The 24,157-nt window shown below is 41.1% G+C and overlaps 3 protein-coding genes across 3 annotated transcripts in view; 1 reads left to right on the plus strand and 2 right to left on the minus strand.

The window, feature by feature from the left end:
* Window positions 1-9,576, minus strand: ppp1r36 (protein phosphatase 1 regulatory subunit 36; the record flags this gene model as incomplete). Its single annotated transcript, XM_080735354.1, has 10 exons — window positions 1-268; window positions 3,108-3,326; window positions 4,850-5,076; window positions 6,960-7,002; window positions 7,602-7,715; window positions 7,864-7,962; window positions 8,153-8,222; window positions 8,787-8,914; window positions 9,375-9,451; window positions 9,547-9,576. The coding sequence occupies 10 exons, from the start codon at window positions 9,574-9,576 to the stop codon at window positions 1-3; spliced, it is 1,275 nt and encodes a 424-aa protein (XP_080591480.1).
* Window positions 9,577-10,986: 1,410 nt separating this feature from the next.
* LOC308292625 (putative thiopurine S-methyltransferase) lies at window positions 10,987-20,036 on the minus strand (the record flags this gene model as incomplete). Its single annotated transcript, XM_080735016.1, has 9 exons — window positions 19,981-20,036; window positions 15,992-16,157; window positions 15,332-15,424; window positions 14,540-14,672; window positions 12,366-12,418; window positions 12,195-12,269; window positions 11,983-12,068; window positions 11,778-11,822; window positions 10,987-11,105 (listed from the first exon to the last, which is right to left on the minus strand). The coding sequence occupies exons 1-9, from the start codon at window positions 20,006-20,008 to the stop codon at window positions 10,987-10,989; spliced, it is 798 nt and encodes a 265-aa protein (XP_080591142.1). The 5' UTR covers window positions 20,009-20,036.
* Window positions 20,037-21,583: 1,547 nt separating this feature from the next.
* Window positions 21,584-24,157, plus strand: part of ext1c (exostoses (multiple) 1c) — a 139,844-nt gene continuing 137,270 nt past the window's right edge. The window contains exon 1 of the mRNA XM_080734910.1: window positions 21,584-22,753. The gene's annotated coding sequence lies outside the window, so the exon portion shown is untranslated. The remainder of the gene's footprint in view (window positions 22,754-24,157) is intronic.

Here is a 24,157-nt window from a genome sequence, read left to right on the forward strand (position 1 = left end):
TCACTCTGGGCCCAAGGACACAGCCTCGGTGGTAGCTCTAGATATCTCAGTGTTGATGCCACCGGTGCTGCCATGTCTGGCTGATGGCTCCATTCTCATGAAGGATGCCTTGCTGCCGTGGTCACGGATGCCAGGGTCTTCATCGGTGTCTTTGTTATCATAAACATAATCTTCCTCACCTTCTTCATCACCATCTTTCCCCTTTGCTCCCCGGGGCATCAGAGTTGTGTAGCTGAACTGGCTCAGTGGCTTGCCAAGAATCCCCAAACTAGTTGTGGAAAACAAAACAAAACAAAACAATGAATAATAAATAGATAATAACTAAATAAAACTAAATTCACAAATAAGTCAATCAGAACTGGAGCGGCTAATATAACAGCATGGCCTGCTGGCTCAAAGTCATGGATACATTTCTCTCCCATGGCCCCACTTGGTAATTGGGGTCTTGCTGTGTTGGTGGATGGCCATACATTAACATATTAAGTAAAGTAACTATATTCAATTCATTCAGCTGATTAAATAAAGAATTAGCCTACAGAGTGGGGCAGCCGTAGCTGAGTGGGTAGAGACTAGAGGCTGTCTGGGAATCGGAAGGTTGTCCATTCAACCCTCAGCTTGTCAGTGGTGGAAAGTACTCACATTTCTTACTAAAGTAAAAGTATCAATGCTGCAATGTAGAAATACTAGGCAGTTTAAGCAGCACGTGTCTACAACCGCGGCGCGAGGCGGGACTGCGGCTGCTATGACGTAATCGCCGTAGCAGTCAAAATCGTTATGCAAACAGCCGTCGGCGACGGGGTCCCACCCCTTTTACTGAACTCTTTGGTTCCCATGGCGACACGTATACGCAGCAGACGTTCCAGCCAATCGAAAAAATATTAATATTTTTTTCTTCTTTTAATACTATTTTTTGGCTTAGTTAGTTAGTTTCAACCAAAATATAGAATATAGGCTAACAATAGTATTAATGATAATAGTAAATGGCCATTGATTTATTATTCACACCAGCACCAACTGTAAACTGTGTAGACAGAGTGAAGGAGCACAGCAGAGTGGCAGCTGCCTGCTACACACTCCCCTCCCCCCCTGTCTCAGACACAGGTGTGATTGATTCAGGCTTGATTGTTTGGTACTTGGTGGCCATCATCAAAGAAAAGGGAAAACAGCGTCCTCTGTATTGTAAAGCATCACAGAATCTGTTCTTGAGAGATTAGGTGAACAGTACACTGGCACACTAAAAAGAAAGATGAAGAGTAGTAGTTAGGCTACCAATTACCTGAAGAGCCATGTTGTACATATGTAAATGTGCATTGAAATCCAGTAAAAATAAAAATAAAACAGAAGAAAAAAAAAATGTTTTTTTTTTTTTTTTTTTTTTTAATAAAAAAAAAATAATAATAATTAATTATCGATTTTCGAATAATATTCGATTATTGCTATAGAATAATCAATTTTGATAAAGGTCCATTTTTGACATCCTAGTAGAGACGGCCGCAGGTTTATCTATTCGTTGTCATCTGCCGTAGCCGTCAAAAGCTTAAAGTCGCTATTCTGTTAAAGTAAAAGTCCGGAATTCAAAATGTACTCGAGTCAAAGTACAAAAGTATAGGCATCAAAATGAACTTAAAGTACCAAAAGTAAACATACTCATTAGGCAGAATGTCCTATTTCAAGTTTTCAAATATACAAACATCTTTTGAAAATAGCAGCCTACAAGCTCACAATGTGTCACATCGCGACACATTGTAAGCTTGTAGATTGGCTATTTTCAAATGGACGAAATGTATATACGGCTGAAGTTGTTAATGTATGTTTTGTAAAAATTATCAAAATCTACAAAGTAACTAGTAACTAAAGTTTTCAAATAAATGTAGAGGAGTAAAAGTACAATATTTGGAACCGAGACGTAGTGGAGTAGAAGTAAAAGCATTGGAAATTGGAAATACACAAGTAAAGTACAAATACTTCAAAATGTAATGTTACTTTACATCAAAAAGTAATGTTACTTTACATCACTGCGGCTTGCCCAGTCTATGTGTCAGAAGTGCTACTAACAGTTAGAATTGACAAATGCAGACGACAAATTCCAGGTACCGTATGAGCAAATATACTGGGCAACCTGGACAACATTTAAAAGGGACACAATTATTATTATTTCATGGATAGCGGGCATGCTGCTGACCTCTTGTCACTATTACAACCCGTTTCAAAATGCTCAACATAATACTTAAAAAACCATAAACACTAATATAGGACCAGTCCGTGTCTAGAAGAGAAGATGGAATGGCTGGAGTATAATGTCTGAAGTTTGCTGCATGTTATGGTGGAAAAACATATTGGCTTGGCTATGACAAAATATGACAAAATAACTGTGATTTTTATAGCAATAATACCCAAGAGGGCGTTTTCACTGTGATTATAGGCACAGGCGGTTACATTGTGGCTTGTAACGTCAGCATTGCCAAAGTGCCTATAATCATACTAAAAACAGCCTTCAGGGTGTTATAGCTTTTACACAACATCTTGTGTAATGTCTTAAAACTTTCCTTCAAAATAGCATATCAAATATCTACAGCTACACACACACACACACACACACACACACACACACACACACACACACACACACACACACACACACACACACACACACACACACACACACACACACACACACACACACACACACACACACACACACACACACACAATGATAGGCGGCACTCAAACATTTGACTGGCACTTTGCGAAGTGATGCCTCTTACTTGCACAAGAGACTGAGGTGCATTGCTGTAGTTCTTTGATTTTCAAGTACACACCTTATTTGATACCATTTAACATTTTCAGCTTTCTTTCTTTTGAACTGCAATTCATGGACATTTTTATTGCTAAGAATGAGAGCACATGCTGCAATTCCAACCCAAGGTGAAACAACTAATGCAGGACTACTGACAGTGTACAGGACACCCATATAATGACAGCATTGTGACATTATGTCAACTCTGGAGACACACAGGGCTGACAGCAAGGCAGACATTGAGCACGTCTACCAATTGAATAATCACCATTACACGTTCTCTCCCCTGAGCCATATAATTATCACTCACCTGAGACTAACAAGCTGTTGGTTGAGCTCCTCCATCAGCTCCCCGGTGTCGACCAGCCCAGCCTGCAGCAGCAGCGAGCTCTGCAGCCTCCTGGCTCTGCTGCTGTGGCGAAGGACAAACAAGTGGGGGGACTGTTCTCTGGGCAAGGGCAGCAGTGACACCATCAATGGGGACCGCTGGTTCAACATATGGCACAGGGCAGGACGCCTCTGGGACTTTCTGTGTTAAAAGGTCAGATTGGACAGGGTGTAGTGGTGATGGTGGTGGTGGTGGTGGGGAGGGGGTTGAAATGAGGTCAGTAAACAAAACAAAAAGAGAAATGAAAGTTGAAAGTTACGCCAATGGCCGGAACAGACACATTTTGGAAGATTAGTGGAGGAGTGGAGTGAACTTAACATGAGTGTTAGAGGGAGCACTGTTCATTCGAATCAAACTAAATATTAGGATCTAGGCCTATGCACAGCTGTGACAGTAGTGTAATCATGGCGTAATAAGCAGATGGCAGCTGTGTAAGCATTGTGCAAATGAGACATTCTTCACATATTCCATTTGGTCATACTTGAGACTGAGAGTAGAACCACAGTACAAGACTTCCTTGACTAATTACCCACCAATGTTGCCATGGGAGCCACATTTCCTGCACACAAGCTCACTCTCGCAGTAGAAAACATGAATAAAAGTTTTGATGTGGCATTTTGTTTTCAATCTTTTGAATGCATGCACAATCAATATTTAACTATCAATCTTAACTACTAGTAAGACGGCTCAGGGCGAGGTCGCGCCATCTGGCCAGTGATGTATATCGGACAAGTTACCCACATATGGAGATCCATGTACTGTAGTACATCCCTTTTATGCCCATACATGGAGATCCCTGTCTGAACCAAGCCACACAGATATGGGCTGGCAGACCACACAATGTTGATAACCACTGATACGTTGAAATGCAGCTTGTTGCATTACCTTGGTCTCAGACTGACAGCGAGAAGCAGCTTTTGACAGTTTACACAACGGCCAGTCTTCTGTCAGATGAAACCTGCCTGTCCTGTCAGTCAAGACAGTCCCTCCCATTGGACAGAGCTATGAATCTGTCCCAGTCAATCATATTGCATGCAGTCAGAAGCCCGAAGTGGACAATCCATCAAAATTCAGACGGCTTTACTGCCAAAGCTATTAAGTTATTTACTGGACAATTTGTCATTCTAGCTGACAGGCGAACATCTGTGAGATGACCCTGGTTAAACTGCCACAACATGGAGTGTAAACTATGCAGCAAATAAAGGAAGTCGAAGGATTTGTAGAGAATTGCAGGGGTTTTTGGCCTTGAATAAACTTTTGGTGAGGAATGCATGTTGACTGACCCTTTATGCCAAAAATGGCAGATTCCACACCAGGATAAAAATGTTTCTTTTACTTTCTGAAATTATACTGTAGCCACCAACCAACAGTTTAATTGCAAATCATTTAACCTTAAGTTCTACTTGACACTTGGTCATACGATATTTTATGCATTGTGGGCTTGTATATCTGCTAATTCTGATATTTTGGAAGATATCTGCCTATAATGACATGCCCAAAATAGGTCTGCCAGGTAGAAAGTGGTTAAGCATTGACAAATTCTCTCTCTTAGCAGTGTCTTATTCTCAGGCATTAAAACGCACACATTCTGTCTTCCAACATCAAACAACATTGACTGCAACACTCGACTGCGGCCAGCCCCCATCTCCCTCACCCCAACGCACCGCTGCTCAGCAGTACTAGGCCCCTGTGTCTTGATATCCGCCTGTCCTTCCGTCACTGAACCGTCCAGGACAAGAGTGGCCTCTCCCGGGTCTTCATCAGGCTTGTTCCTCAGGGCAGGGTTAAAGGTGTCAGAACGCAGTAAACGCCCGACTTCCTCTTGTATGACCCTCAGGTCTTTCCTGCCAAAAGTCACCCAGGCCACATAGCAGAAGAAACTGTACAGACACTGGAGAGAGACAGAAACAGTGTAATGAATTCAAGAGAAAGAGAGGTGCCATTCTTCTCAGTGAACACCACCAACCCAGGCTACAGAGTCACCGGAGCAGGAGCGTGATGCAAAGAGAAGAGACATGAAAGATAAAGTTACGTGTCATATTGACGATATCTCGAAGCCAAAATGTCTGTTTTAGTCAGCCTCCATGCAACTGGCAGAGGCAAAAGCGGTTTTCCATCCTTTAGCCTGCAAGACTCAAAATTCACTGTGTCCATGTTAAAGAAATAGTGTCTTGACGCAACGTGCTGTACACTTACAGTAGATTGGCTATTTTTTAAACACACCCAGTATAAATCCAGCCAACATGGGAGAGCTCATTAAAGCAAAGCACCCGTGTTGAGTCAGCCACTACCAATATAACAAATTAATTAAGACTGCCAGGTAAAAGCAACGCCGAGTGCCATTCTGTACAGTGCTTCATACAATCTCTACAGATGGAAACGTGACTCATTTATGTTTTTATGGCCAGATAAAGCAATCTAGTTTCAAGTGTTTCGAAATTCTGCCTCCTTAATGAACAGTGTCAGGTCCGTCAGGAGCCAGTCTGCTAAGAAGGTCAGCACTCATGTACGTAGCACCACTGACGAGGGCTTGTATTAATTAAGCAGTTGGGAAGACGGGTATTGTAGATCTAGGATCAACTAACCACATGAGAGGATTATTTTATAATGATCTGAAATGCAAGGTCAGCGGTCAGCACTTTTTCCATGTAACGTTGGATTAATACAGTATGTACACAAAATACACAAATTGACATAGGAAAATGTACATGAAAGTCTAAGTCACAACCGGGTGAAGACATCGATTGATAGTATACATTGTGAGCTGGGATAGAATGGGTTACAAAGGCACACACATCCAAAGGATAAAATCCAAGGTGCTGGACAGTACAGTAGAACAATCAAATCATGTGGAGATCCAGATCCGCGCGGGAATGACCTGTCTTCATGTGGACATATAGCACATTACATTTATGTCATATTATGGTACGTAAATATGTAAATATCCTCCCCTAAGATGTCACGAGGAAAAACTTCCATTAGGACAGATTCAATTCTGGGAAATCGCAAGTGTGGTTGCCATGACACAGTTTTGTCCAATCTATAGGGTATATACAATATAACTTTTATAATTGGGGTGGTTGTTGTTGTGTCAAAGGTCATGTCTCACAGGATCTGACATGAATCTTGACCTGATGGTCAATATTCAATGTATCCCCTGTGCAAACAGGCAGCAATTAGTATCCACGATGCCTTGTAAAGGAGCACTTGTTTTCGGTGGAGACGACGGAGGTGCGCCGTCTCAAGCGGACTTGATCCATGCGAGACACCGCCGAGCGAGCTAAAGCGAGTTGCGATGTCGAGCGTTGCGAAGTCCGCTTGAGCCGACTCAGCACAGTTCGAGTTATGTCCCACTAGGGTCAGAATCGTAAATCTTTGTCCCCTCAACTTTCGACACATCCACACAGTCCAAGTGTACACAGCGGAGCGCTCCCTACCTCCGGTTCAGCCAATGACAAACCACGGCCAACAAGGCATCTCCTACGGACATCACAATTGCAAACAGGCAGCCTCTTTTAGCTCAATGGTAAAAATGTCAGCACTTGCGCAGGAAACCGGGTTCAAATCCAGGGGGAAAAGAAGAAAGTTACATAGTGCTGCTTTAATGTTGTATTATCCATCAAATCTTAAATGTTTTGCTAATTAGTTGTGGCTCCACTTGCAATATCCTCATGGCCCACAGGTTGAGAATCGGTGTATTAAAGCACACAGAGTCTACGCTTGTTGTAAGAAATGTGCTACATATATAAATACATTTGACTTGACCTGACCCACCTCATATAGCTGTCGGTCTGTGTGGGTCGATGGCACCCGACTCCTGGAGGAAAACAAAGAGGTACTGTAAGATTTAAACATACCGTGTTTGCTTGGCCTCAATTTGTGGATGAGGTAATCATCTAGCACCGGTTCTAAATGTGCAAAATGAGGTGTGTGGCCTGCCTCAGGTGGGTCCCTTCATTTGTACTTATTTATGCAGTGTTTGCATGTACAGTAACTGCATGTAGCATTAACATGTTTTCAGACCAGATTCTAGAGAGGGGCAGAACTTGGGCACTGGCCTTTGGGCTTTGAATGACAAAAAACATATAATTCACCTGAACTCAAATTCAAAGGAGCTTTATTGGCATGAGAAAACATACATTCAAATATGTGTTTGCACAGTAGTGAATACTTTAATAAACGTGATTGTGAGGTCATAGTGACCTTGAAGACCACCTACTGTATCCTTGATTGAACGTTTGTCATCTCACAAGGTTGGGTTAGGATATATATAGATATACGTACGTACAGTATGTACAAACACCTCCACCCTCCAGGCACGACTGTCTGACAGTAGAGGAATACAAACTTTGCGTAGGGTAGGGGAATAAGATTTATGAACAAAATGACTGTCCTTGTCCACTGGAAGCTACTCACTCTCCCCGTTGTGACATGATCAGTTCAGCGTAACACACGGCCAGCTTCTTTTGGGCCAGCTCCACCTTGGCTGAGGTCCGTGCTATCGCCTGGCGCTCTTTAATGCCCTGTACACTGGAAAGATGTGCGTTTGTGAGGATGATGGGTGGGTGGATGTGTGTGTGTCAGGGGCTACAAGGGGCTATACAAAAACAAAAAATAAACAATTTATCATCGACTTGCAGATTTCCTCTGACCGACATGCTGTACTTAGTCTACTTACGCCATGAGAGGCTTGGGTTTCTTCTCCAGCAACATCTTCTCAAAAAAACAAGACAGGTAGAGTAGAAGAGTAGCTAGGAAGTCATCAAGCTCTTTACTCCTAGGCATGGGCAGCGGGAAGTAGAATGTAATACGTTAATTTAAATTTTACTCAAAAGTGTACTCATGTATTTGGTTACATGTGTACGCTCTCAGAGTTACAAATGGATACATTAATAAACAGAAACACTGAGGATTCTACTGAGTACAGTGAAAATACTATCACATACATGCGAGTTCCTTTTACTTACTTTAAGACAGCCATAAAGCAGTGTGGAATAGGAAAGGCAGACTTCTCTAGCAGCAGGTTGACCGCCACCTCTACAACACAAAGACATTTTCTGTCACACCTGAGGTGAAGTCTGTGTGATTTGTGAGTGTGTGTGTGTGTGTGTGTGTGTGTGTGTGTGTGTGTGTGTGTGTGTGTGTGTGTGTGCGTGTGTGTTTATCTTCCACTTTAGTATAGGTGCAGAACTCATGTGTAATCTCCAGACCATTAATCTTCCCACAGAGGAAATCAGCAACATGTCAACACAATCTGACCCGATTGGAAATGGTCAGAGATGTTCAATTACACAGTGAGATAACAGCTGCAGACCAATACAAATGCCAAGCTTTAAATGCCCAAGGTCATGGTTCAGCATCGACCAAAACCTCAGTCCGTGTTTATCTGGCACTCCTGAAATGCCAATCAAACAAAAAACTTTAGTAATGCCTTTTTGCCATTGAGACGAAGCAACATGTATTCTGGCCAACTTCACTGGCTATGTGATTTCTCCTGTCCTTGGATAACCATTCCTGGCATGTGAGATGAGGTGGTAAGCTTCTGAGATGGATGGAAAGAGTCTGTGCATAGTATGACATAGGGCCAACATTGTTACTTACGTTTAACATCCTCAATACTGACGTGGGCCCTCTGACTCTGATTAACTGACGACTTGTAAGCAATGAGATGAGACTGGTTAACATTATTCCTGGTGCTCTGGCGCCCTCTACCGTTCAACAAAGAGAACCTATGGATAACAAAAAGGGAACAAAAGAAATCAGCCTCCAAAGAACGTGGAAATTGAATAATTCATAGTGATTTATTTTATGCAATTAATATTGTACTGGGTCAACATTATTGTTGTTGTTTAATAATATGGTTTGGCAAATTAGCTTTACATTACCTGTCTGATCGCAGGTGGTCGTTTATATTGCCTTTGGTTCTCCTCCTCCTCCTTCTTAATAAATCCTCTGCTGTGGTGTTACTGGTCAAAATAAATAAGTGTGTAAATCCAGCACGCAGACCCCACAAATAATTAAACACAGCTGAAGGTAATGTGGATGTTTGATTTAGCCCAGAAGCATATCAAGCATGAACAGCGTACATCGAAATCATGCAATTAAAAAAATAGCAAAGAAACTCGACTGTGTCAAACAACCAATCGTTGCACCTCTACTGGTATCTTGATCGTGACACACACGACCTACCTGACAAATTCCAGCGTTTGCGATTCATCATTCCAGTCCCACTGTTGACCAGCTGTATCGAAGGATGGTAAGTTCACCTGTTAAAATAATATTTTAACATTCATCATTCAACGGTTAGTATTGTTGAGTATGTTTATTCATCGTGTCTTGAGTTGTAAGCTTCATAACGTACCCTGCCTGTGTCCGTCTGCTGCTTGGACATAATTGTTGTATCGTAGGTTGAGGTTCAAAACATAGGCAGTCTAATGTTGTGAAGTTCCTTCCTTTCTCATTGTTTATCGTAGCCAGGCAACGGCCAATCGAGAGCAACACGGAAGACAAGTGAGACGGATACAACTACCTCAGCGACCATATTAAACACAAATAGGAGACCACAAATGAAATGACTTTAAAGTATTTCAATTTATTAAACTAAATCAACCATAGATTAGATTAGATGCCCTTTAGCCACAATGGAAATGTAGACATAAGTAAAAGATAGTGAAACAAGAGGTAGCTGCCTGTGGAACCAGTGGTGAGTGGATGAGTGAGTCATGAGTGGAAAGTGGGAATGCTGCATGTTGTGTATGGACCATGGTGGTGTTATCACAATAGATGGAGGCAGCCAGCATTGAAAGAGTGGCATCTGTATAAAGCCTTCTGGCCAAGCCTGCTAGAATGTGTTACAATCTAGCAGGCTTTCTGCAGTACTTGTGGGGAATCCTGGTTTCCATTAAAGTTTGAATCCGTCTGCCTGCCTTTTAAAACTACCGGTATCCAGTAATTTACACAAATGCACACACACAGACAATTTTCTTGAGCTATCCGCTGATTCTCTCTAAACTGAATATGCAAACCAGCGAGCAAGAGGAATTGATCCCCGTCTACAGACCCTCTCAAATCAGCCCATGTGTCTCCTGCACCCAAAACTGGCAGTCCCACGGCAAAAGAGGGATGTCACACACTACTACCTAAAATACATAACCTTGATCCATCAACAAACTCCTAACACTGATATGCTGCTGAACCTTGTCTCGCATAGCCAGGCAATCAGATCTTGAATCTGTATGAATTGAAAAAACAGGCCCTCAATGGAAACAAAGCCCCTAGGCCTAGGACTTTTTGTTATCCTTTTAGGTCATTATTTAAAAGGTGTTTTTAGGCAAGTCTAGCTTCAACTTTTTTTTACTGTTAACAGTAGGCCTATAACTACTACAACATTAGATACTGTCAACGTCATAAATTGATATTTAAAGACTATATGCTGGTGTTATTGCATATTTAACCCATTGAATACAATCTGCATACAATACCATATTGAAATGTATGGAAACCAATGGTTCTTGGAACATCAAGAAAACTGTAAATTGTTAGCAGTGATGTTATCAGTGAGCGAACCTAACATTAGAAGAAGAAAACAAGTATACAATTAAGAGGAAATTAATATATTGAGTCCATGGACCAAATATTACAAAAACAATAGAATACCTAGTTTAGAAGCCTCTGCCATTTGGAAATTACAGTGGTTCATATTGCAATTACAATGTTGTTAATTTTTCTGGAGGAGGTAGTGGAAGTAATTAAACCTCAGTTAAATTCTGAGAAATGAGAATATTTACAACAATACAGCATTTTAACTGTTCTTCAGGGTGATGAGATGTACATTTTCGATCAGTGAGTCCAGTCCCCAGCTTCTCGCTCTGTCTGTCAGAGCATCCGCTGACTGCAGTAGTTCAATATCACAGCTGTTACCTAAGAAGACACATAACACTATTAAACATATACTGTAAGTCCCAACTCCCTGCATTGACAAAATCAATCCATTATTAAAACTGCATTTTACAGTTATGATCAGGCCTGGAATTTTGTCATTTTAGGGGCAAGGCACTTGACCTTTGGTGTTGTCCATGTTTTGAGGGCACAAAGGCCAAATGCCAGGGCAGGAAGGCCATTAAATAAAACAAGATTTTAGTCCATTGAAAGAATTTGTTGAATTTAAGGGCTAGGGATGATAACCTACAGTAATCTGCAGTGAAATAGATAAATGATGGTATTTACAATCTGATCCATGCTCAGCCCTGCACCAATCAAAGTCACTGGATTGGTTTAAAGATGGGGACTCAGGGGAGTTAAAATCTCAGCAAAAGACACTAGTGTCAACATGACAAGAAAGAGACACTGGTGTCTACTGTGTCTACATATTGACAAGACAGACAGAGGAGAAAGTGGTACAGTCAGCTAGGGCATTAAGGCCACTGTGGCCTCAGGTCATGCCATTGGTTTGAGGGGCACAAGGCCAAACTGAGGGGCAACGGCGGCCATGGCCTTCATGGTCTCCATGAAATTCCTGCCCTGGTTATGATACATTTTCACAACATGGTAAAAATGTAATAATATGTTATATGTTGTTTTGACCACACTCACCAAACAGACTGTGCACTTGTTCATCAGGCACAAAAAACGGAGGACCTGAAAGAGAACAATTCGCTTTTTGACATGCACATATCCTGTTTATTATGACACCACTAAAGTACAGTAGAATGCAGTCTAGTGAAAATAGAGGACACTGCTTACACAGTGTCTATAAAAAAAAAAAAAAAGATAAATACATTATGTGTTTAAACTGTACCTTTGTACAGCTCAGGATTGTACAGCAAATTGTCCAGAAGGTATCTGCAATCCTTGGCCATCAGGGAAGTGATCAGTGTAGCATATCTGTGGCATTATTACAATAATGGTTAAATTAAGTCAAACTATTGGCATAATGTCTCAAATAGTGAACCTTTTGTTTTAGGATGTTCAAAGACAAAAGGTGGCTTTTAATTTCAGTTTGTAGCTTACTTCTCTCTGTCTTTTGGGTTGATGGCCACTAGAGAGCCCCTGTCCCAAATTGCTCCAAACTGGCCCTCAGTAGAACTGCAGAGAGGAATACTTTGTTTTACAATTTGCCCCAAACCACCTCCTTGAAAAGTCATCATTCAGTAGGGGAAAAAAAAGATATGGGTACCTTACCTGGAGAAATTGTACAGGTCACATTGATACAAGGAAATGTTTCTTTCTGAACTCTGTGGGTAAAAACAAAAACATGCTAATCAGTGGTCTGACATGCTGTGTTGTATGACGTATCAAGGCAAGGATGACTAGGATCTTATACATTAGTATTGCCTTAACCCTGAACTCATACCCTGCCAAAAAATATGTTTCTATGATAAAAACGTCTTTAAAACGTCTTTTTCACTATGGACCTCCCTGCCAGACGTCTTCTGAACGTCTTTTTTTTTTTTATAATAAAAAAAAAAAAAAAAAAAATTGAAAAAAAATTTTTTGGACCTCCAACAGTGTACTAGGCATGATCGCGATCGCGAAATTGCATGTTTAACCCCCATACCAACCCCATCTTTCAAACATGGCAGCCATGTTTGTTTACATTTGAAGAAAACATAAGGGCTCCTTTCTCCTGAATGCCTGAACGGATTTCCAAGCGGATTTTTTTGTTTGAAAGCTGTGAAAAGCATGCACATGCATAGTGCATGATCTGTGCACGAATGTGTGCACCAGCGTGCACACTATTTTTTTAACCCTTTGTTGGCGAACCGGCAATATAAGAGGTCATCCCACTTTAAATATGGCACCGACTGAGTTAAAGCTACCATCGGTAGCTTTTATGTCCTATTCAAACCCTGGTCTGCCGTGCGAGCGTCGGTCTACTTTTTAGCTAGAATTACCAGCCTGGGGCAGAGGATAAACTGAGCTTTGCTCCTACCCGACCACCACAGGATCTACTGTACATTTCTCAATAGAGGAGCAGCGAGACGGACTACATCCACCACAGTTGTGTTAGTTAAATACAGATCCTTCTAAAAAAAATTAGAATATTGTGTAAAAAAGCATTGCACCCCAAATCATAACTGTCTTCGGAAACTTTCCACTGGACTTCAAGCAACTTTGACTTCAGAAGGTTGACATTTCTCTATTATAAATCCTTGTTTTGAGTGGTCTTGTGTAATATTGTAATATTTTGAAATATGGACTTTGGATATTCATGAGCTGTATGCCATAAAAATTCAAAGTTTTAACAAAAAAAGGTTTGGAATAATTCACTGAATGTCCAATGTATCTAGAATATATGAAAGTTTCAAGAAATGAAAGTTTCAAGAAAATGAACTTTTATAGAATATTCACATTTTTCGAGAAGGATCTGTATACTGTTTTTTTAACACACTATTATGTTATCATACTCTACCATACAGATGGGTAAAATAACATTCACTAAAGAGTTATGGATTGCAGCTTTAATATACAGTAGATTGATTGAATGTGAAACACAAACACATTATACAACATTTAGTTACAACCAAGGTCACCATGTGTTGTGACTGGACGAGAGACATTCCATGAGTTCATATAATTGCAGTACAGCTCTGGCACCTGACAACTTGTTTACAATCAATAGCCCAATTCCCAACAATTGCATTAGCCAGCTACACTGTTGCTACAGTGGAGAACTATTTTCTCTTTTGGCAGAGAGCCAAAATAAATTAATTATCTTCTTCTTCTCTTTTTTTTTTTTAGGTTAATGAAAGGAATAACATACTCACGTCCTGCAATATCATGAGAAATGCAAAGTACAGCATGATCCAGAGTATGTTATTTCTTAAACCAAAACCAATGATATTTCAACAAAGTCACATGAATTAGTGTGAAAGAGGTCATTGTCGAGCAGCACTGATCTTTAGCATGTAATGCTTAATTTGTACTTTATTGTATAACCATGTCTTGCAATGAAAATAGCAGATAAAGCTCAAGATGCATCACAGTGACACATTGTGAGCTTTTAGATAGTTCTTTTAGGCATGAAAAATGTACCTGTATGATACTGAAGACCTGAACTTGTTTTCTCTAATATACATAAATTAACTGCATGGCTATATGTCAGAATAAAGCCTTTTTTAACTAATTTACTGCCTCACCCCAATAATCCAGAGAAAAAGCCTATGTTTCTCTCCGCCAGGCCCGATAAACCCAATAATTTAATATGCTTTAATCGCTATAAAGTGGCGTTTGCAGGAATTAGATTAAAGGTAGGCGAAATGCCAGCCACCCGAAATGCCAACTGCTAATAAACTCTTCAATCAATCAATCAATCAATGACATTAAGAATTGAAATAAAGAGACAGTTACTGTACCTTGTAAATCTTTGCTCCCGGTATGGTAGAGACAGGCTCCACACTGTAGGTCAAGTTGCTTTCCTCAAAGAACTGTCTGATGGCCTTTTCACTAATTTCCACCCCGACTACGGTATGTCCCATGTCTGCCAGCCTGGAGTTCACACAAATAGGAGAGGAACAGAATTGGGATGATTCAAGATATTGTATTGTTACATCTTACATATGAATACATGAAAGCAATATTATTTGGCTTTGGTTTATTATCAACATTATAGGAGTAATACAAAATAAATCTATCCAATTTCATTGGAAATTGGAAGATCGCCTGTTAGACCCTTTGCTTGCAAAGTTTACCTGTCAAAGTATCCCTGAGCATGGCACTTAAACACGTTGACTGCCAGCTTGCAGCAACATATTGAAAAAAGAAAAATAACTAAACTAATTATTTTTTTGTAACCACAAACTTTAGTCTTTTTAAATTATGAATATGGACTAGTTAATTTTAAAATGTGTGGAGTGTAGAGAGTGAACTTTCCCAACACTGGTTCTATCTTTCACATGGACAGTCATGGTCGGAGAATGAATAAAGTATTTTCTGATTCTAATGAATGCTCCCATGCACGGATGCAGAGAATATTCAGTGATTTTCCAAAAGGTACGTGGAGAAAAAATAAATAAAATCCTGGCAGTCAATATGTTAAACCCAATAACACCCAATCCCACAAAGTTGTTCCATATTAAAATGCACCCCCATAACAAGAAAACAGGGTTTATGGATGACCCAGTGAAGATAACTTATGATTTTCATACCACTTCATATCTACGGCTTTCCCACAGAGAGGAAAGAAGAAGCGAACACCCGTCCGGCCAGCAAGAACATTGTCGATGTTGTTCTCCAGCATCCTGTTGAAAATAAACAGAAATAAAGACAAAGTACAGACCATTATTACAGACCAATATTTCAGTTCATACGTTTGAAAACTCCCAGCTCATAACTCGTTGAAGCAAGAAGCCACAAGAGGCCATGGTTTGCAGTGATTATAGAGCAGCTAAGGAGTGTTGTTAGGCTAGACGTGGAGTGGAGTGCCTACAAACTGTTAATAACACAGCTGTTAGAAAAATCACTCAACCTTTACAGTTTATATCCAGTTTTAATAATAATTTCACAGCAAGAATTTAAATGAAGTACTGCCTGATTTCCTGCAAAAAACAATGTTTATACACTGGACACGGACAGTCATTAAGTCAAACTAGTTGTTAACTAGCGTCAATTCTTTTGCATAAAATCAGTTTTATAAATCAAAATTGTGTATTTTACAAAGACTTCGAACATGGCTCATCCCATCATAATCAAGTACCGATCCTGCCAGGGTCCGATGTGAAGCCGTGGCTGCATTATAAAGACAAAATGAGTTGAATGTTGTCCTGTCTACCAGCTCTGAAGTGATCAATAAAGTCAAGGTGTTTTACTTGTGCACTTGGGGCTGATGCCAGCCAGTTCTGTCCTCTTGCCAGCGTTGGTGCCATTCTTCGATGGCCATCACCCGGCCTGCCTGTGCTGTCAACATGCTGTTTGCCTGGCACCCCCACCACAATGACGCCAGCACCTGCAAGAAGATGACAACACCACCACCACCTGCAAGAGAATGTTAAAAGGTCAGGAAGGGAGAGACGTGACCAAAGAGGCAAAGGCTTACTCATTCTGTCGCCAGGGCAAATCTACAAACTTATGTTTGTCCCGTATAGGCTCTCTGTCTAACAGGTCTATTCCTATTCTAATAAGTTAAGACCGAATCATTCATAGAAATGCACTTTACTTAAGCCTATATAGCGTAAGATACTCACTCTGGCTCGTTGACAGGCTTACGTCATAAAGTCACACCCACTTCTACTATAAACATTGAATATGAACAACCCTACAATAATCAATGCCTATAGTCACTTTAATGAATGTCCGCTATCTGCGTGCAAGTTGTTGAGTTCACCAGTTTTGTTATTTGAGGCCTATTTACCGGTTAGACCTAGGGTGTTGTTTGAAATGTTTAGTTAGAGGTAACCTTTAAAATCCTTGATGCACAAACCTTTCTTTTACTATTGAGGAGACGTACCCAATATGGGATAAATTCCCAAAAGTGATGCAAATAACGCTGCTCTATGAGGCTTCTCTCTTTAAATACAGGAAATACTAGCACTGTTCCATCCCCTTATGGGGGGAGTGATCTCTTCTAGGAAACCGATGCTGTTCTTTTACCCACCCATAACCACTTTGCAATAATGATGTCACTAAGGCTGGGGTGGTATGGAATTTATCTTTAGTTATTGCAGTAATAAGTCACTGTTTACCGACGATATGGCAGTATCGTGGTATCTCCCCAAAAGGTTGTTTTGAATGTTTACATTTTATTGACCCCTTATTGCGACCATAGGTCGCATGTTTAGTATGAAAACCTGCAGATCATGTCCGTCTGTCCATCCATCACATGTCACACTGAGGCACGATGCCTCATTAAAAGTTAATGTCAGTGTGACATGAGGCCGTTTAGGGCCAGGTTCGCTTCTCGCCCTTAGGGCATCTTACTATTTTGTTGCGAGAACTTGCGACCGTAGGTACTTAGTAAGAAAACTACATGAGTCATTGTAGTTGGTTACTGGAAGGTCTAAGGTCAAGACATTCCACAGAAAAGGGAGTTAGAACCTCAAAAAATGTCCCGAAGGCCCTGGACTATAATACGTTGATCCGTTTTTAGGGTTTCTTGCTTGTTTTGTCATAAAATATCAAAATTAGAAATGTTACACACTTATGTCTGCCTAAACATTGGGGAGACCACTGTTGTGTTGGGTGGGGATATGTGGGTGACTTAAAGGTAGGTTGGGGTGACCCTTGAAAATGGTCAAAAATGGTAAATGGTGCATTTATATAGCGCTTTTAGCCAAGGCGCTTTACATAGATTGTGCATTACATTCACCCATTCATGCACACATTCATACACCGGTGGTGGAGGAAACCATGCAAGGCACCAACCTACTCACCGGGATCAATTAGGGGTTCAGAGTCTTGCTCAAGGACTCTTTGACATTATCGCCAAAATAAAATGCCTGGGTTTCCGAGGCTACTTTGACATTAATTCAGGGGGAGCCCGGATTCGAACTGGGAACCCTTCGTGCTCTAATTACAGTTTCTCTACCCCTGAGCTATTGCTTGAAATACGTTAGTGGTCCAGAGCTCCAAAAAGGTTGAGAACCAACCGCTGATCTATTCCTCTTACTATATCCCACCTTCCATATCAAACTCATGTTAACTGATGCTATACTGATGTGTAACATTTATGAGTCAGCAAACACCTGCCATTAAACAGCCACATGTCCTAATAATGATGACACTTTCTCCATTTTGAGGATCTAACTCCCTTTTCTGTAACTGACTACATTGACTCATCATTTTAGGTCACCGGGTCATTTAGTGCAGTGGTTCTCAAGTAGTGGTCCACCATGGCATGATTAGAGGTGGTCCATCCCTGTCTTTTCTTGGCTATAGTGGTGGTCAGGGACAGAGTCTCATGTCATTTTCTGGCTCCAACCTTGCCCTGTGCAAAATACTGTTATATAATACTAATATTCTTCAGGTATACCAGTGTGGCAATACCACTCTCAGAGATATACATCGATACAAAAAGGTATATTACATTTATCTTATACTGTCTGAGAACTCATCCATTACTTCACAAGGGACTGTGTTTCATACATGTCTCTTGAAAGAGTATGTGGACAAAGAGCTACAAAGTTTCTCTAAAATAAAACATAAAATGATTAACAAAAACAAATCTTCACTCTATACTGTATATACATTACTGAATGGATGACCAGGGCCCACATGACATATCTTCGCGGACCACCAGTGGTCCAGTTACCACCAATTGAAAACATCTGGTTTAGAAGATAGAGCCATGTTGGAAGGTGTGGTCATTTTTAACATATGGGCTGCCATTGTTAAGTCTTGATTATCGCGTTAATATTGTAAATCGCAATTTCTTTGATCACAATAATCATGATATGACATTTTCATATGGTCCTATCCCTACAGGACCACGACAATGACGCCGGCACCTGCAAGAAGATGACAATGACACCACCACCTGCAAGAGAATGTTAAAAGGCCAGGAATGGAGAGACGTGACCAAAGAGGCAATGGCTTACTCATTCATTCTGCTGAACAGGGACCAAGGTAACACACAAACATCCTCGCACATGCCTGCTGCATGTGACACGTATAAAAGAATCCCATTATCCATCATGACTGCACAGAGGAGGTGTATGTCAAAAACATGCAGATGCCTCTACCAAGGTTATGATGGGGGTCATGTAATGCTAAACCTACAGCAACATATCAGGGATTATCATTGCAAGATAACCTCAGGCCCAGATAGACAATTAAAGGTTATCCTGTATACAAACATAACTATTATATTATCTTATTCCTGGAACAGAGGTAATATGTGGCTGAGGTAAGGTTCAACATAACAAATTCACAGCTCTTTCTGATCAATACCCAAACTGGAGTGGACAGTTCACTTCACTGACACATCATCGGTTCACTCAGGTAGTTAATCAGGCAAGTAAGATCATTGGAAACAAACATTTGCAACTTCAGGATATTTACAACCGCACCATAACCAAAAAGGCAATCCAGATTTACAATGACTCTACACACCCTCTTCGCCCTTCATTTGAGCTGTCACCATCAGGCATCATTTGTGCCTACTGCAGTAGAAATTTTAAATAAGTAAATGTTTAAATAGTTCCAACCCCTACAGCCCTTGAATACTGCTGCTATGTTATGGGATGCATTTTATATAGTTTTTAATATATTTGTGTATTTTATCATTTAGATGTAGGTATGTGTTATTGCTGTATACTGACTGACCTGTGTGCCAAAGACAATTTTCCATTTTATGCCAAATTTGATGGACAATAAACTAAAGTGTCCTCATCTTATCATGACTTCCTAGACTCCAGAACAAGTTCGGCGGCCGTCTTGAAATGTGTAATCCTTCAACTATCATTGAATCATACCCCTCGGCCCAGACATGATTGACAGGCAGTATTTGGGGCCATGGTTGACAGGCAGTAGTAGGGCGTGCCGCATGATTCATACCATTGACATTGCCTCATAGATTTCACGTGATTGACAGCTTTTGTTTTCATTTATTCATTTACCTCGACTCGCACCATTTGAATTATTGATAGATGATGATAGCTATGATCAAGCATAATAATTACAATAATGCTGCCTACCGCAAGTTGAATAATTGTTTACATAACAAGTCAGCTTCCCATACATAATCAGCAAAACACCTTTCTTCTCTGAATCTGGCATTTAAAATATCACAATACGGCTAAATAAAATGGTAGCCTATGCTTTATTTTCTTTTTGTTTTTGTTAGAAACCAGCAGCGTAGTACCTGTGCCGAACAGAGATGTTTTGTTCATGTGTGTACACCGGTGTACACGTGCAGCTTGTACTTCTGGTATGGGAGGAGTTTATTCACACGTGGTTAGACTCTGCAAATGTGGGTGTCCCATAAAGGGGTGATTTTATGATATTCAAGTGTAGAGGCGAGCTATATTATATATATATATATATATATATATATATATATATATATATATATATATATATATATATATATATATATATATATATATATATATATATATAGACCTATATATATATTTATATATATATTTATTTTTAAGTTTCTAAGAGGCTTTGGGCATTTAATGAGAGAGACAAAGTAGGCCTAGTTTACAGTAGGGCTACACCAGATGGCATTGCAGCCGTAATGATTGACCTACTCCTCAAATAAAGAATAGAAGGGCTCAGTTCAGATTGGACTGGAGAGGCGGAGCTATTCATAATTCTTGTCAAACTATTTGGCCATTATAAAAGTTGGTATTACCCCCTTTCAGCAGTAAAAAAAACATGGCCTGTAGTGTGTGTATTCCAGGCCATCTATCTTAGCAATAAAAAAGAATTAACAATACAGCCAAGGGATTGTCATTTTGTAACAGTATAAATTTGCTGAAATCCTGAAAGTCCTGTGTAGTGTGTGTCTGTTGCTCAATCCTCTTGCTTGCCCAATGCCCAGCTAGCCCCAGCGTCGTGTCATTGTCAGGCAATCATCTGACTACTCTAGAGATGAATGCTAGGGAACACTATGGTTGGTGAGCTACAGTACCTGTAATCAAACACAGGGTGGCGCAATAGTCTAATGAATGGCCGAAATGACAGCGAGCAAGGACACTACACCTCTATTTGGTTGATCATGCATTATGGTATCGTTTTGTACCCTAAAAACATACAGTGAAACTACAACAAATTTAATAGTCATATATAGGCTATGATAATTGCTTAATTGGCAGATCGCTTAATGAAACATTAATTAATGCAACAGGCTGCCATATCGCTTTTGTAAGCTCGCTCAGACAGCTTTTGTACATAAATAGACCCACATTGGGTCTTTCTATGCTAAGCTCCTTTTTATGATAGTGAACCCTGTGAATGACAGACGTCATAGTATATTATCATCATGATGCTAGTCTATTCTTTCCCCCCAATACCCAGAGTTGTGAATTTTTGATTATTTTTGATTTAAAAATGTGGCTACGCCTACGAACTAGGTAGGCCTATATTTCTCCATCTCCATCTGAAACTGGAATGTGTTTCCAGCCAGGCCGGTGGCCCGGTGCGATTCCTGTTCAGTGTTTCCAAAAAATGTCCAGTTTGTGTGTGTGTGCGTGCGTGCGTGCGCGCGTGCGTGTGTGCGCGCGCGCGGAACCGCTGGCCCAGATGTGCGCGTTTTCTTTAGGGTGCGACGACGTCGCCTAGGAGCCGCCAGAGAGCCAATCACAAACACCGGGGGGCGGGTCGTGTGTGGAAATGTTGTGGAGATTGAAAATGGACAACGCTGAACGCACAACAATCATCATATGCCAACAACAAGAGACGCGTGCATGCCCGGTGAGCTGACTCGCAAATGCCAGGACGTGGAGTGAAAAGGAAAGTGCCAGAGAGAGGAGGACAGAGCATGGTTTACCGCCCGGTCCCGCTGAGGACGAGTCGGTAAGAAGACAGGCACAGCCTGGGCGATCCATCCATCGCGCTGCTTTGCTGTGTGTGCTGCTCTCGTATCATCTGTGTGTATGGAGGATAACAGTGTAGCTGACTGAGCGGGCCTATTTTAAATAAAATCTATATCTTAATGTCCAGCGATATTTCCAAAGATAGCTCGAATATGTTATTGGAGATCTCTGTGTTTGGGGTGGATCGTGTTATTATCAGTGAACACGTGACGAGCCCAGGGCTTTGTGGATAGGTCACTAACTGCATATTCATTTTTTTCCCCTTCCATTCGGGCACACATTAATTATGTTCACGGGTCATCATTCGGCAGCCGGTAGACCAACAGGGCAACAGCACGCAGTCCGCGATCTCTACATTTAGGGGATTTAGGGATTAATCCTGGTATCATGCCGTTCGCACTGAGCTGGAAACAGCTGTCAGTGTATTGTTCTCGCAGCGCACCTTGTCACTGACGACGCTCAGACCTAGAGAGAGACGGTGGGAAACGCTTGTCTAGGTGGGACAGACATCTATTTAAATATACTGGTCCTCTGGATGTGGATGGTTAATACAAATACAAATAGGTATAGAGCGGTGGTATTGAGAGGAACACGATAACGCGTCCCTGTGGTGGCCGTACAGGATAAACGAGAGCTCTAATAAATCACACAGTGAGAGTGAGAGCCTGTGCCTTGTGGTGTGAAGACAGGAGAGTGGGCGGACCGGAGGGAGACTCCGCCGTGCGAGATTTTTTTTATGGACGCGCCCGGGCCGTGCGCTTGTTTGCGCGTGTGTCAGACTTGTAACTTAATCATATGATGGGGCTCGTAAATCGAAAGGAGGGCCGCCTGTGAAGAAGAAGGAAAAAAAAGTGGATGCCACGGCCCCGTGTCACTGCAACCGACTATTGACTCACTGACTGACTGACAGAGAGCTCTGAAACTCCCATGCTTTTTTGCTGTGAGAAACACGAGGACGCTCAACAGTTCAGTGCGCAAAACCAGAGCGACCCGCTCTGCTGTGATGAATGGGTCTGAGCAGGAGTGTCTCCTCCTGCTACAGAAGTAGATGAACCGGCTGCGACCACTTCTCTGCACATCACCCTGTGACAGGTAGGCTGTATACCAGTGTTTCTCAAACTTTCACAGTTCAAGGTCTCCCCTTAACTCTGACAGTGTACAAATGGACCCGTTCCATTTGTACACTGTCAGAGTTCAGTTACAGACTTGTATGGGTCATTAGACCCCCCTAAAGGAACCCACAGAGTCCCTAGAATCCACTTTGAGAACCACTGGGCTGTACCAGTGTTTCTCAAACTTTTTCATGTCAAGGACCCCCCAAATTGACACTTACTAGCCGGCAGACCCCCTTTTGAAAAGATAGGCCGGGGACCCCCATAAGAGAAGATTTTTACAGCTCTAGCAGTGATTCTCAACCATTTTAATTTCAAGGACCTCCAAGGTTTGACATGCATTAGGCTACGGACCCCATTTAATGGCATTTCTATCTCTGGGACCCTAACTTATATTGTGTTAATTTAACTCAGAGAGTGTACAAATGGAACTGGTAACGGGTCCATTTTGAGTTACATACCCAAGGGTCCTTTTGGTTCCTAACTATCATTTAGAAGGGGACCCCCTGGAACTCCCTCAAGGACCACTTTGAGAACCAATACAGTAGGATATTTTGACATGTCAGAGGTTATTTGGAAATAGTAATTGACTGAATAACGATGTTACATGGGTGTCACATAACACTAATGTCAGATAGTTCTCAATCATCATTACAATTTGACATTCGCTGATTGTTATTATTATAATGCATTACAAATGATGTAGCCCATAAAACCGGTTAGCAGATCTGAGTAACATGGCTTTGGGGAATTATCATAGGCTCCGCTTCACACAAACTGAGATGTTTTCGTCAGTAGATTGAATATTGAACGTTAACTTCCCGTCACCAACCTAGTTCGGTTGTTAAGTCATACATATGATAAATTACTGAGTTTCATTGTGCAGTGAACACACACACACACACACACACACACACACACACACACACACACACACACACACACACACACACACACACACACACTACAGGCAACATGACATATGACATTAAAAAGGCAGGTGAACAGCAAACTGAAGTCTACCAATGTTGCGCCAAGACTCAGAGATCATTATGGCAATTCATTTAACTCTCTATTTATTTATTTATTAACGAGTGTAGATTATAATTTTGTAATCAGGGGAGGTGAATGAGACAAAACAAAACTCATACAAACAGACTAGCCACTGTATTGTGTGTGTGTGTGTGTGTGTGTGTGTGTGTGTGTGTGTGTGTGTGTGTGTGTGTGTGTGTGTGTATACTGTATATATTTTTTTTCTTCTTGTTTTAAGCTTTCTTAATTGGGTTATTGTGTCTGTAATATGCACCCTGGTGAATAAAAGAAGCATAAATACAGTGTTTGTTAATGAGTATTGGGAACCCATTGCATCATTTCTTGCCGTTGC

Source organism: Nannobrachium achirus (genome assembly GCF_963921795.1).
Source record: "Nannobrachium achirus genome assembly, chromosome: 10".
NCBI classification, from domain to species: domain Eukaryota; kingdom Metazoa; phylum Chordata; class Actinopteri; order Myctophiformes; family Myctophidae; genus Nannobrachium; species Nannobrachium achirus.